Here is a 14,079-nt window from a genome sequence, read left to right on the forward strand (position 1 = left end):
TGCTACAACAAGTCAAGTTAAGGAATACATGTGAGAAGTTTTGAGCTAGTTAAGGGAGGAGATCATAGAGAAAATATATTAATATTAAACATATTCATGGATTGTAAGAGAAACATACCTCATGTTTTCAAAATGTTTGAGTTTTATGAGTAATATGAAATATGTATCTTCATAGATCTTACAAGTGAAAATTAATTTAAGCATGAGCAACAATCTTGAATGATTCTCAGTTAACTATGACCCTGTACAGTTAAGATAATTCATTGAATTAGGTGGTTTAGGAGACTTTGAACAGATTCAAAGACGTACTTTAATGCTGCTTAGAAATTAGCTTGGATTCACTAAGAAGTTATGATCATGAATTGTAAAACTAGTATAAAATTTTTGGTGTACATTTTTGTTGAGGTTTAAAATCTTTCTGTAATGTAAATATGCACGTACAATTTACCTAAAATTCTATTGTAGTGTGTGAACATTTTCTTTGAAACTTGTAGTTCATGAAGATTCTCTATAATTGGAATTAGTCAATGAAAAAGGGCCTTAACACATACACTCAAAGACACAATAGTTTTTATTATCAAATTAGCAAAGTTATGATTTTATTGTAACAATAATTATGAAGTCCTATAATGTCTCAGAAAAAAAAAAAACATTTGCACATTTTTTAATAAATTAAGTGACATTTATTGAAAGTCTTATAATTTCAAATAGTAAAAGTTGTTATTTTAATTAGATATTTTATTCTTAGTAAAACAATATCAGAAATGATTATATTGAAATGTTATGGAAAGTTATGTTCAATGGTACATTATTGTCTTTGACTGTTTTGACAATATTCAAAAATAAAGTTGTTTGAACTATATTTTATCATATGTATGGTAGAAATGTACTTTCAAATTGTTTTAAAATGATAAATTTTAAAGAACAGACACCAGTAATACCTAGAGTGCAAGGTTTTACTTGTAAATGAGAATTATGTGTAGAAGTTAATACAGATAGATACACCATATGTCATCAAATTAATTTGAATACAACCCCGATATAAAATATTTTAATCACATTAAAATAGAGGTAAGTGAAAACTTTCTAAGGTCCCTCAAAGAGTTATTGGGGTAAAGGGATAAAATTTTATATTTCATGTAAGTGGAAACTATCATTCAGACCTTTCCCTTAAGAAAGAGGCCTATGGAAGTTGAAAGGTCTTACTTATGCCTTCCTTCTTACCTTGTAGAAATGGAGACTTTGCTACGTCATTGTAGTCCAAATTGACTGAAGATGGTCTGGAAGAGAAACAGCCTGATGTTTTCTCTGTATCTTTAATCAATTTTCATGAAATGGCAATAAATTATTCTCCTGAAACCATTGATTTCTTGTGTGTTAAACATTAAATAAAGAAGAAGGAGAATGAGAAAGAGAACAGAAAAGAAAAGAAAGGAAAAGAAAAGAAAAGAAAGTTAAGATATTTGCCTGAATGCAAATGAAAAATCCTCTTTAAAAATTCTATTTCAATGTTCTATGGTAATAGGGAACTAAACAATGACAACTCCATAGAAAATCTAAAAGTATCCTCTGCTAAGCAGAGGTAGTTCATTACCAGCTTGCAGGAATATTAACAAAACCTTCAGTATTAGGGTGGCAGTGGTAATCATGAACTCATCATCTTTGATTGTTAAACACCTTATGAAGGATGCTGGTGTGGCAAAAGTTAGGAAAATAAGAGGAAAAGAGAAAGTCTACCATTTTTTATTTTGTGTTTTTATATGCATTGATGTTTTATGTTGCAGAAGAAATGGTTCTAATTTCTCTCCTGTCTCTTAAATAGAAGAAACAAATATTTTAAAAGTAAGGGCATGAGATAAGTGTTCTCATAAAAATTCTTTAAGTCTAAGACAAATGATTTAGACATATCATTAATTATGATTGGTTGCTCAGAAAATACATTCTTTTCATTTTCAAGTACCTAGAGTCTAGTTTTAGAGAACAAACCTGTGATATAGATGTTTCCTCACTGGAACTGAATGTGTTAGATGTGTATAGAATGCTATTATACTATAAATTAAACTCCTGGGAAATGGATACCTTACTTAAAACAATTACTGATCTCTATGGCATAAGAAAATAAATAAAAATCGAAGTAAAAATTGATGTCACCAAAGGGTCAAAAATGATGAATCTCTGTGGAATGTGATCAGAAAATCTGGTGCTACATTACAGAGTAGGGTGAACATAGTTAACAATAATGCATTGTATATTTTAAATGGTCAGAAAAGAGAATGTTCAATGTTTTCATGATAATAAAATGAAAATGTTTGTGGTCAAAAATATATAATTGCCCTGATATGATCATTGCATCATGGATACATGCATAGAAGCAGCATACTGTGTCTTATAAATATGCACAATTTTGGCCCAATAAAAAAGAAAAAAATATCCTGAGTGGGGAAAAAATAATTTGACACCAAACCTTCTGTTTTCTAGACTTTATGGGTCATTGGAATTCTGTATCCTAGTATCTGATATGTGAGGCACAGCTTGTATTGCCATTGGAATTGCGATGAATATTTCTGACGAACTTTCCCTTTCTCATAAGATTACAACATCCCTCATATTCCAGGAGGGCAGACTGTGTACAGCTACACTGGAGTTTCTTCCCATACAGTAAAGGTAATGGATCTGCTGGCCAGATTGCTCTAATCATAGGACACACTTATTGGGCAGGCATTGTGTGTCAGAATCTATCTAAATATTTTCTTTCTTTTTTTTTTTTGTCGGGGAAGTGATCAGGTATTGAACCCAGGGTGCTTAACTATCTAATAAAATGCCAAGCCATGCTCTGTGTTTTATTTATTAATTTTGAGACAGGGTCTCACTGAGTTGCTTAGGGTCTCACTTCCTAAGTTGCTGAGTCTGGCTTTGAATTTTCAATTCTACAGCCTCAGACGCTTGAGCCACAGGAATTACAGAAGTGGGCTACCGTGCTCAGCTCTAAATCATGTCTATCTGTTGTACTTTGAGCAAGGCAAAGAGTTGCTGGAGAAGGCAACTGCTTCCTGTTTTTTCCCAACCATGTGACTGTATGGAGCAAAGAAGAGACTCAGAGCCAGTGTTAGGACTTGTCTCATGCAGGTATCTGGACTATAGGGCAGAAGAAGAAAGAAAGAAAGAAAGAAAGAGAGAGAGAGAGAGAGAAAGAGAGAGAGAAAGAAAGAAGGAAGAAAGGAAGGAAGGAAGGAAGGAAGGAAGGAAGGAAGGAAGGAAGGAAGGAAGGAAGGAAGGATGGAAGGAAGGAAGGAAGGAAGGGAAGAAAAAAAGAATGAAAAGAAAAAAGTGGAACCAGAGGAACCTTCCATGCAATGTTTCCTGATTCCTCCAGACCATATTCATTATTATGTAATAGTCACAATTTTTGTGAATTAGCTCTTGTTTCACTGATGTTAGCATCTCAGTGTAACTTAGTTGTTCATATATACATCAGCATGATTTTCTCTCCCAACCAAAATGTGGATTTCTGGTGATCAGAAGGGGTTTCTCCTGATCTGTTGCCCTCCTCACACATTCCCATGTCCTCTCTAGAAGGGACACTTACATAGCAAAGTTTCAAGCAGAACACTTGTCTTCATTCCCTTCATCTGGAATGTTTGCTCTTGCTCTGATCTCTGTCTTGTCAGGAATAAGGATGTGCATACAGTTAAAGTTCATTTTTTAATTGCCAAAGCCACTCTAGATCACAAATCTTATCTTTTACTCTTTTTGGTTTTGCTTGCCCTATGTTGACCTTAGGTTTTTGGTGTAAAGATCTTATAGTTGAGAATCATAAAATCTTGAGTGAAATGTGAAAATTCAGTATAAAAAGGATGATATTGTGGACTCACTTGCTGTTCTTCCTCCTGATGAGATTTTAAATAAGAGCACTGATATTGGAATCTCTACCAAATTTTATCTAGTTTAAGACAGTTTCATTTGTTTAAAGATCTCTATGGTAGATTGTATCTTATAATTAATAGTAAGGAAATCACTCTGATTTCTAATTATTAATTAGCAAAATGTATTTCTTGTGACCATGTGAACACCACTGAATACATGTTAAAATTTAATGTCAATAGGGGCTCACATTGTAGCTCATTTCCTAGCATGTGAGATACTGGGTTTCAGTTTTAATAACACATATAAATAAACAAAATAGAGATCCACTGACCATTTTTAAAAAATTGAAAATATTTAATATCAATAAAATTCTATGAGTTAGGCAGAATTAGTTATTGTTAAAATGTAAGAAACAAAGAATTAAAGAAATTAAGTTCCAAGTTATATAATTAAGGTAGAAAAACCAATCCTAGTTTTTATGAACTGGATCTTGTGACTTTTTAATGTTTTATGACTGGGAGAATCTTAATTTAAACAAGTGAGTGCAAAGTACAAATTTAAATCATAATGGATTTATAAAGGAAGATTCAATGCTGCATATGAGTCAAGTATGAATTAAGAAATGCTGCTTAGGTACACAGAAAATAGTGATAAAAGATCATTATGTGAAGAATAAATACACATGGAAGAAACAGAAAGAAAGTTAGGGTTATGCGCTTACAAGGTACAGTACACATTTAATCCACAATGTATTGAAGAGGTAGCATGAGAATCAGAAGGTAAGAAACAGTGAAAAAGAAGCCTAAGTAATAGATGCACCTGCTCATAATAATGGTGATTCAGTGACTAATAATGAGGAAGAGACATGAGGCAGAACCCACAGAGAAGGAGATAGAATGAATTATATATAAGGAGTTATAATAAATGCTTGCACCAGTCATGTAATTTATTTATTCTAAGATTCTTATAAAATGAATATTGTCTCCATTTATCAAATAAAATAATGTGTGGAGTACTAAAAATAATGGACATTGCAACAACTACCATGGCAATAAATGAAATAAGAAGAAAAAAATAACAATTAACAAAATATGTGAATGTATGGAATAAACTATGCTTGCTTAAACTAGTTGACAAGAAGCTGTTCTTCATTATAGATATCAGGAATTTAAGTTTTAAAAATATTATGTTTTCCCTAAAGATTACTGAAACAAATGACTTGTGAGTTCTTCATTAAAGTACATGATAGATTAAAACAAGTTAAACATTCATGTCCTAAGAGTGCTACTACTCATACCACTTTAAAATATTACTAATTGAAGACAAACATATCAATCATCTGCAACTTTGAAAATGTTGAATCCTGTCTTTATGAATTGAAAATGCACAAAGATTAGAGAACCAAAAGACTCTCTCATACCTGCCTACCTCCCCCTCATCTTCTGCTTTCCAACTCCTAGGCCCATCTATTCACCCTTATTACAAATTATGCTTTATTAAATTGCCTGGCATAATATTTTGGAGTCCACCACTTTTCTGAGAGCTTCTTTCACATCCTTGTTCCTCAAGCTGTAGATCAGGGGGTTCAGCATGGGGATCACCACAGTGTAGAAGACTGTGGTCACTTTGTCAATGTCCAGACTAGTGCCAGAACTGGACTGGCAATAAATGAACAGGATTGTTCCATGGAAGACGACGATGGCTGTGAGGTGGGAGGCACAGGTGGAAAAAGCTTTGCGCCTCCCCTCTGCAGAGCGCATCTTCAGGATGGTGATGAGGATGAACAGGTAGGAGGTGAGGATGATGGTGATGGTAATGACCTCATTGAAATTGACCACAATGAAGAGCAGCAATTCATTCACAGTGACATCAGAGCAAGCAAGATTCAAGAGTGAGGGTAGATCACAGAAGTGGTTGATCACATTTGACTTGTAACCTGGGATCTCAAGAGTTAAACACAGGTGAATCAGAGAGCAAATAGATGCATAGAGATAACAACCAGAAACCAGCTCTGCACAGAGCTTCTGGGACATGATGACCATGTACAGCAGTGGGCTACAGATGGCCACAAAGCGGTCACAGGCCATCACTGCCAGCAGGAAGACTTCTGTGATTGCATAAGTACAAAATAAATAGAGTTGCACCATGCAGCCCTGGAAAGAAATGGCTTTGTCCTTGGTAAAGATGTTGGCCAGCATTTTGGGCACTATGATTGAGGAGTAGCAGAAGTCCACAAAGGACAAGTGGCTGAGGAAAAAGTACATGGGAGTGTGCAGGTGAGAGCTGAGCTGGATCAGTGTGACCATGCCCAGGTTGGCCAGAACTGTGACTCTGTAGATGAGAAGGAACACCAGGAAGAGAGGGACTCTCAGCTTGGGGACATCTGACAATCCTAGGAGAATGAGCTCTGTCACAGTGGTACAATTTTCTGCAGCCATTGTCAACAGATGTCAGGTTAACTTACATATGGTAATTTTTGGTTTACTTCTGGGAAGACATCAAAGAGAAAGTGAGAGATGGTTATTAATTTTAGGAAAAAATAACATTAGAATGAAACGTATGCATGAATTCTAAGAGGAATGTAACTGTCAAATTTACAAAATGTTCAATAATTTTAACAATATTCTAATCTATATATCTCCATAGAGCTCACAAATGAAAAGCAATTTCAACCTAATCAATAATCTTGAATGATTCTCAGTCATTAATTACCTTGCACATTTCATATCATGTATAGAATTAGGTGGTTTTATTGACTTTGAAATAGATTCTAAGATATGTTTTAATTTTACATGGAAATTAACTTCTAGTCACAAAAATTTTAAAAATTTATTACAATAAATATAAATGTTACTGTGCACATTTTACTGTTATTATTAAATATATCAATAACCTTAAATTTTTCCATACATGTTAACTAATTTTTTCTTTTATTTATAATTATCCTTTTTTACAGACTGTGTTTTGATTCATTGTACAGAAATGGGGTACATCTTTTTGTTTCTATGGTTGTGCATGATGTAGATTCATACAATTCGGGTAATCATATATGTGCATAGGGTCATGATGTCTGTTTCATTCTATTGTTGGGGTGCGTGAACATTTTCCTTGAAAATAGTGTTTCATGAAGACTCTTTCAAATTGGAGTCATTGAGAACCACAAAGGAAAATGAATGCATACAGTTAAAAGCAAAAAAGGTTTTGTAAAATTATTGATTATTTATTTCATTGTAATGGTAATTATGAAGTCTTTAAATGACACAGAAAGAAAAACACATCTTTCTTGCTTTTTGTAAAAGCATTAGACAACATTTATTGAAAATCTTAACACTGACAACAATAAAAACTAAATGATTTTTAAACTACAGATATTATTCACAGTAATATATTATCACAAACGATTACACTGAAAAATTAGGAAAAACTATCTTCAGTTCTCATTATTGTTTATTACTGTTTTAACAATATTCAAAAGAGAACGAATTATCAACCTGTGGTTCATCATATCTACTGTGGAAATTTACTTTCAAATTGTTTTTAAAAAATTTAAAAAAGGAGACACCATCAGTACATAGGAGGCAAACTTTTAGTTGTAAGCGAGAGCATATGTACAAATGTGAAAACAGATAGACACCCCATATGTCATCAGCTTAATTTGGCTATGACCTTTATATATAAGTAGTTTATTCACATTTAAAAAGGTAAGTGAAAATTTTGTAAGGTACCTCAAAGTTTTGTTTGTGTAAAGAGGGTAAGTAGTATATTTCATGATAGTGGAAACTACCATCCAGATCTTTCCCTTAAGGAAGAAGCCAATGGAATTTAAGTAGTTTTACTCTCTGCCCTCTCTAAATTGTAAGAACAGATACTTACTTCATTAACATATTGTAATGAAAACTGAGTGAAGACCCTCTGGACCCAAACATCCTGATGGTTTCTCTGTATTATGAGTCAGTTGTAAAGTAATTAAAACAAACTATTCTCATGAATTCAAGAACATTTAAAAAAGCTAAGACTCTTGCCTGGATAAAAGAGGAAAATCCTCTTTGAATAATTTGTTCCCAATATTCTATGCTAACAGGGAACAAGTCTATGATAAATCCAAAGAAAACCCAAAAGTATCCTCCTATACTGAGCAGAGGACATTCATGACCACCTCACAACTCACACAACCCCAAGACTGGGGTAGCAGTGGAAATCACCAGCTTATCTGTGGTCACTGTAGATCTCACAAAGACTGCTGATGTGGCAAAAGTGGGGGAGAAAGAGAAAAGAGAAAGTTTAACATTTTTACTTTGTATTTTTTATATGCATCAGTGTTTGATGATGCAGAAGAAATAGTTGTAATCTCTCCCCTGTCTCTTAAATAAAATAAAAAATTTTGAAAAGTAAGGGCATGAGGTAAGTATTATCATAAACATTCTCTAAGTCAAAGACAGATGAGTTAGACATGTTATTTTTTCCTCAAAAAATATATGTCTTTTCATTTTTCAAGTACCTAGAGTCGAGTTGTAGTGAACAAACCTGTGGTATGGACGTTTCTTCCCTGGAATTGAACTGAAGGTGTTAGATATGAATAGAATGAAATAAAAGACTTTATACTATAAATTATGCCCCTGGGAAATGAATGCCTTAGCTAAAAAAATATTAATCTCTATGGTATAACAAAGTGAGGAAAAATCGAAGTAGAAATTGATGACATAGAAGGTTTAAAAATAATTAATCTCTGTGGAATGTGATCAGAAAATGTTTTTAGAAACACTGTAACTTGGTATTCTATTGCAGAGTGGGGTGAACATAGTTAACAATAATGCACTCTACACTTTAAATGGTCAGAAGAAACAATTTTCAATGTTTTCACCAAAAAAAATTAACATGACAAATGTTTGAGGTGATAGTTATACAAATTACCCTGATTTTATCATCATCATGTACACATACAGAAACAGCACACTGTACCCTATAAGTAAGTATGAGTACTATGTGCCAATGAAATAGAAAAAAAAATTCTACATTGGGAAAAAAAATTGTTTAAATCCAAACTTACCTACTTCCAGAATTTTTGGGTAATTACACTTCTGTGTCCTAGTATCTGATATGTGAAGCACAGCTTGTATTGCCATTTGAAATTACCATGAAAATTTCTGATGAACTTTCCCTTTCTCATAAGATTACAAAATCCTTCAGCTTCCAGGAGGGCAGACTGTGTAGACTCACACTGGAGCTTCTTCAAATGCAGTAAAGGTAATGAATCTGCTGGCCAGATAGCTCTAATGGTGGGACACATTTATTGGGCACACATTGTGTGTTAGAATCTATCTAAATCTTATCTAAACATTGTCTTTTTTAATCTTCCTAATAACCAGTCAAGAGACAATTTTGTTTTCATGCACGATTTGCAAAGAAGGTGATGGAAGCACAACCAGTCGTAATTTGAACAACCTTGAAGTAAGCTGCTGGAGAAGGCCACAGCTTCCTGATTTTCCCACCTACATGACTGTATGGAGAAAAGCAGAGATTCAGAGCCAGTGTTTTTTTTTTTTTTTTTTGCAGTCCTGGGGATTGAACCAGGAACTTGTGCTTGCAAGGCAGGCACTCTACAAAGTAAACTATATGCCCAGTCCCATAGCCAGTGTTAAGACCCCTCTGATCCAGCCCAACTGTGCCAAAGGAGTGGGTTTGGATGCAGAGAGGTCAAAGAAAGTGCCTGGAGACAGCATGGGAAACACATAGTATGTTGGGAAAAGCTTACAGGAGATCACTGACTGCTCTAGGAATAATTCAGAGGCAACAGCAGACAGCACCTCCATCCCTCTTGTCCCTTGTCAGGCAGTGCCTCCTGTCCCTGCGGGAGTTTTGTCCAGTGGCAGCTACCGGGATGAGTGGCATGCATCCTTTCCACTCAGAGAGGGTCTCTGTAAGTTGGGCTGCAGGTGCAATGACATTATCATCATTCCTTTGCTTGGCCTGCATGTCTGACCAGCAGTCGAAGGAGTGTCATGAACCAGCACAACTTTGATTGGTTCCCAAACTCTAGGGCAGGTGAGAGAATGAGAAATCAAAGTAATAAAGGAAAGAAAGACAAACAAGCAATATAGGAAAGCTTGTGAGCAGGAACATCCCAATTAAAAGCTCATGAGTTAGTGCCCATATCTCTAGTAGCTCCAGGCAGCTTGGCATCTCAAGGACATTGAGTACACTCTTCTACCCGAAGACAGCAAACAATGGCATTTGAACCCAAAGCCAGTACATTCTGTGAGGCACAGAATCCTCCATGGGCAGGGCATCACCAGTGACTGAGCAATTTCAAACTGGCGAGATACCACCAAGAGTTCTCAGAAGGGCATCACCTCCACCTTGGGATGGTTCATAAAACCTGTAATTAATTAGCTGCTCCCAACCAAGGAGCAACTGTCTAGTTATACATGCCAGACAACACTAACTTGCTCTTCTTCCCTGTGTGCCTAAGCAAAAGCCAGCGTGAGTCTACACTTTCTGGCCCAGGCTTGCTCTCAATATTCCCTTAACTTGGTTGGATGTTGTGGGAACAGAAAGGAGGCACTTTTTGAAAGATGTTTAATCCACAGTTGTAAATTGAAAAGATACAAATATAAGTGAATTGAAAAGCTCACTCATGACTACTTAGCTTGTTCCTATTCCCTGTGCTTCAACACCGTAGCCCACCTATCCACGCCTCCACCTGCGTCAACATTGCGACCTAAGTCCTGGAAAAAAAAAAGTTAGTAGATTTTTATTTCTGCAAGAGAAATGTAGGTTCAACACTCCATCATATTCAAACAAGCATCAACTTCTTTAACAAGACTCCTAAAGTGCATGATGGAAAACCAATACTCAATAAGTGGAATGGAATGAAACCAAAATCCTTCTTCACAGCAAAGAAAACAAGTAAGAGCATGGAAAGAGAGAGACTGTAGAAAACAAGTAAGACCATGGAAAGAGAGACTGTAGAATGGGAGAAAATCTTTAGCACCCGATATGCAAGAGGTTAATATGTAGAATATATAAAGAACTAAAAATAAACAACACTAAAACACCAAATAATTCAATTAATAAATGGGCAAAAGTACTAAATACACATGTCTCAAAAGAGAAAATACAAATGGTCAACAGACACATGAAAAAAAAAAAATCAACATTTCTAGCAAGCAGGAAAGTGCAAATCAAAACCACATTGAGATTTCATCTCACTCAGGGCAGAATAACAATTATCAAGAATACAAATAATAATAAATGCTGGTGAGGATTTGGGGATAAAAGTACACTTCTACGTTGTTGGTATAACTATCAATTAGTATAAACCCTTCGGCAAACAGAGACTTCTCAAAAAACACTAGTAAGTGGACCACCTTTTGACCCAGCTATTCCACTCTTTGGTATATTTCCAAAGGATTTGAAATCAGCATACTACAGAGACACAATCACATCAATGTTTTTAGTAGCACAATTCACAATAGCCAAGCTATAGAACCAACCTAGGTGCCCTTCGACAGATGAACAGATAAAGAAAATTGGATACATATACAAAATGGAGTATTACTCAGCCATAACGAAGACACTTTATGGCATTTTCGGTGAATGAATGGAATGGAGACTATGATGCTAAGTGAAATAAGCTAGACTCAGAAAGTCAAGGGTGAAAAGATATGCAGAAGCTAGACCAAAATAGGGGAAAAAAATAAAATAGAGAAGGGAATACTATATAATTAGAAGAGGGATCATTGGAGTAGAGAAAAGGATTTGTGAGGGAGGGAGGAGGGATGATAAAGGGGAGAAATGATGAACTGTATCTGACCAAACTTTCCCGTGAAAGTCACCACAGTGAATCTCGCCATTTTGCATATTCATGAGGAACTAATTTAGAAAATAGAACTGTAAATAAATAGAAAAAAGATTAGTATACTAGAGGAAAGGGAGCAAAAGGAGGGAAGAGGGAAGGGGATGGGGGTGTATTGTGGACCAAATTAGAGCAAATTATATTCCATGCATGTACAATTGTGTTAAAAATGAACCCTTACACATGAGTTAAACAAACTAATAAAAATTCTAAAAATATAAAAAGTGAGCATTAAGTAGAAAGTAAAGATAGTTGATATAGGAAAGGTTTATCAGAATTTATATTATGCTCACTCCATATTTTGAATAATATAAAAATGAAACTTTAAACTTTTAATAATATTTGATTTTTAATTCACATAATATAGGCACCTATTCATGAGGTACAATGTGATATGTATTTTAATTTGTTCTAATTAGTTATACAGGACAGTAGAATGTATTTTGATAAATCATACATTAATGGACTATAACTTCTCATTCTTACAGTTGTATGCCGGGGTCCAGCCTCAGCAGGGGTCCATGGGTTCCACTCTGGTAAGGGGGCGCGGGGAGACAGTGTCAGCGATGGATGGAGAATGAAAGACACAGACTCTAGTTCTGGTGCAATCATTCCCACTTTATTCTGAGGAAGGCTGGGTTTATATACATTTTTCTTCAGGCTATGATGACAGGCTTGTGACTAATAAAATCAAAGAAGTTTCCGAAGCATAGGCAGAAATTGTTTTTACTGAAAGATTATGAGAAAACAGTAACCTTACAGATTATCCTTACCTAATCACCAGGGCTTGCCATTGATAAAATAAGCTGGTCCATATCTAGTAGCTACTGTGGGAGGTGCTTTGTGCTTAGAACTTGGGAAAACATTGTTATCTATAAGTTTCTGTGCCCCAACACCTTGTGGCTGTGCCAGTAAATGCAGTGTTTGGTTTTTAACATAATAAAAACATTCTTCTGTAGTGAGGTTAACATCACAGGATTTCAACATGTGTTTTGTCTCCATGATGTTTTTCTGGAAATTTGTAGAATTATTCCCATCACCTCTAGCAAGATCCCCAGACTGAAGTGAGTAATATATTATTAGGAAAACTCCACAGAATAACATCCAAGCTAGGCAGGCATACATCTGGCATGCAATCCTTTTAGGATGAGTCTCTGCAATCATCCTTCAGTGGAACTCTGTCAAGCACTGCAAGGAGAGCCAGGCGCCCCCGCAGTTGTACATGATGTAGAGTAATACAGGCCATGTAATCCCATAAATACATAGGGTGATGATGACTGATTCATTCTACTATACTTCCTACCCCCACATTTCCTGCCCTCCTTTCCCTCCCCTCTACCTAATCAAAAATACCTCGATTGCTCCCTAGCATCCCCCTTATTGTGAATTAGCAACTGCCTATCAGAGAAAACATTTGGCCATTGGTTCTTTGTGATTGACTTATTTCTCTTAGCACGACATTCTCCAGTTCCATACATTTACCGCCAAATGCCATAATTTTGATCCATGTATGTACAGAGTAATGGTCAGCACAGGTTAATTTTTCCATATATCTCCTTAAATTTTTATCATTTCTTTGTGGTACATGCACTCAGAAATCATCACTTTTAACTATTTTGAGATAAATAATACATTACACTTATTGTATGTGTCTTCAAAACATGAGTATTTATTTCTCCTCTCTGACTTTTCTTCCTCTCCACTGCTTTCTATTCTCCCCAGTCTCTGGTAACCATTATTCTACTCTCAATTTCTCTAGGCCCAACTTTTAAAATTCCACATAGAAATGGGATTATGTGATATCCGTTTTTCCTTATCCTGCTTTTCCACTTCACCTAATATTGTGAATTTCATTAGCAGATGAAAGTCTCTCATGTTATAATTTCAACCACATAATATAATACTATGCAATATCATATTGGTAAATAGTGTGTTGGCAAGTTTAAACACAGATATTACATTTTATAAACTGTTTAATGATATTACATTGATCAATAAACTTGCTAGTAGAAGAATGATGGATATCTTTAATTTATATATGGTAAGACCTGAGAAAATATTTGCAGTAAACTTGCCTGAATTTGAAAAAGTGATTACTTCTACTGACTTCAAAACAAACTGCTCTAAAATCTATTTGTAAAAAACAACCCTTATTAAATTAGCTGCAATATGTTTATTTATTAAAACATTGATATAGAAATGATACTGAAACCTCTTGATCTAGAACTGAGATTTTTCCACAAATACATTATTTAACTGGAATTAGAAATCCAAGCCCATATGCCCGTGAAAATAAATATTTTCAGAAATATTTGAAAAGTTTAGTTAGTTATATTTTATCAAAATATATAGTGCTCTTA

At 34.9% G+C, this 14,079-nt stretch overlaps 1 protein-coding gene across 1 annotated transcript; it reads right to left on the minus strand.

Annotated features, from left to right (window-relative positions):
- Positions 1–5,360: 5,360 nt before the first annotated feature.
- LOC306638467 (olfactory receptor 5L1-like) lies at positions 5,361–6,419 on the minus strand (the record flags this gene model as incomplete). Its single annotated transcript, XM_079101728.1, has 1 exon — positions 5,361–6,419. Exon 1 carries the CDS (start codon positions 6,300–6,302, stop codon positions 5,361–5,363), a length of 942 nt encoding a protein of 313 aa, XP_078957854.1. The 5' UTR covers positions 6,303–6,419.
- Positions 6,420–14,079: the final 7,660 nt, after the last annotated feature.

The sequence above is a fragment of the Sciurus vulgaris genome (genome assembly GCF_902686455.1).
Source record: "Sciurus vulgaris genome assembly, chromosome: 11".
NCBI classification, from domain to species: Eukaryota; Metazoa; Chordata; class Mammalia; order Rodentia; family Sciuridae; genus Sciurus; species Sciurus vulgaris.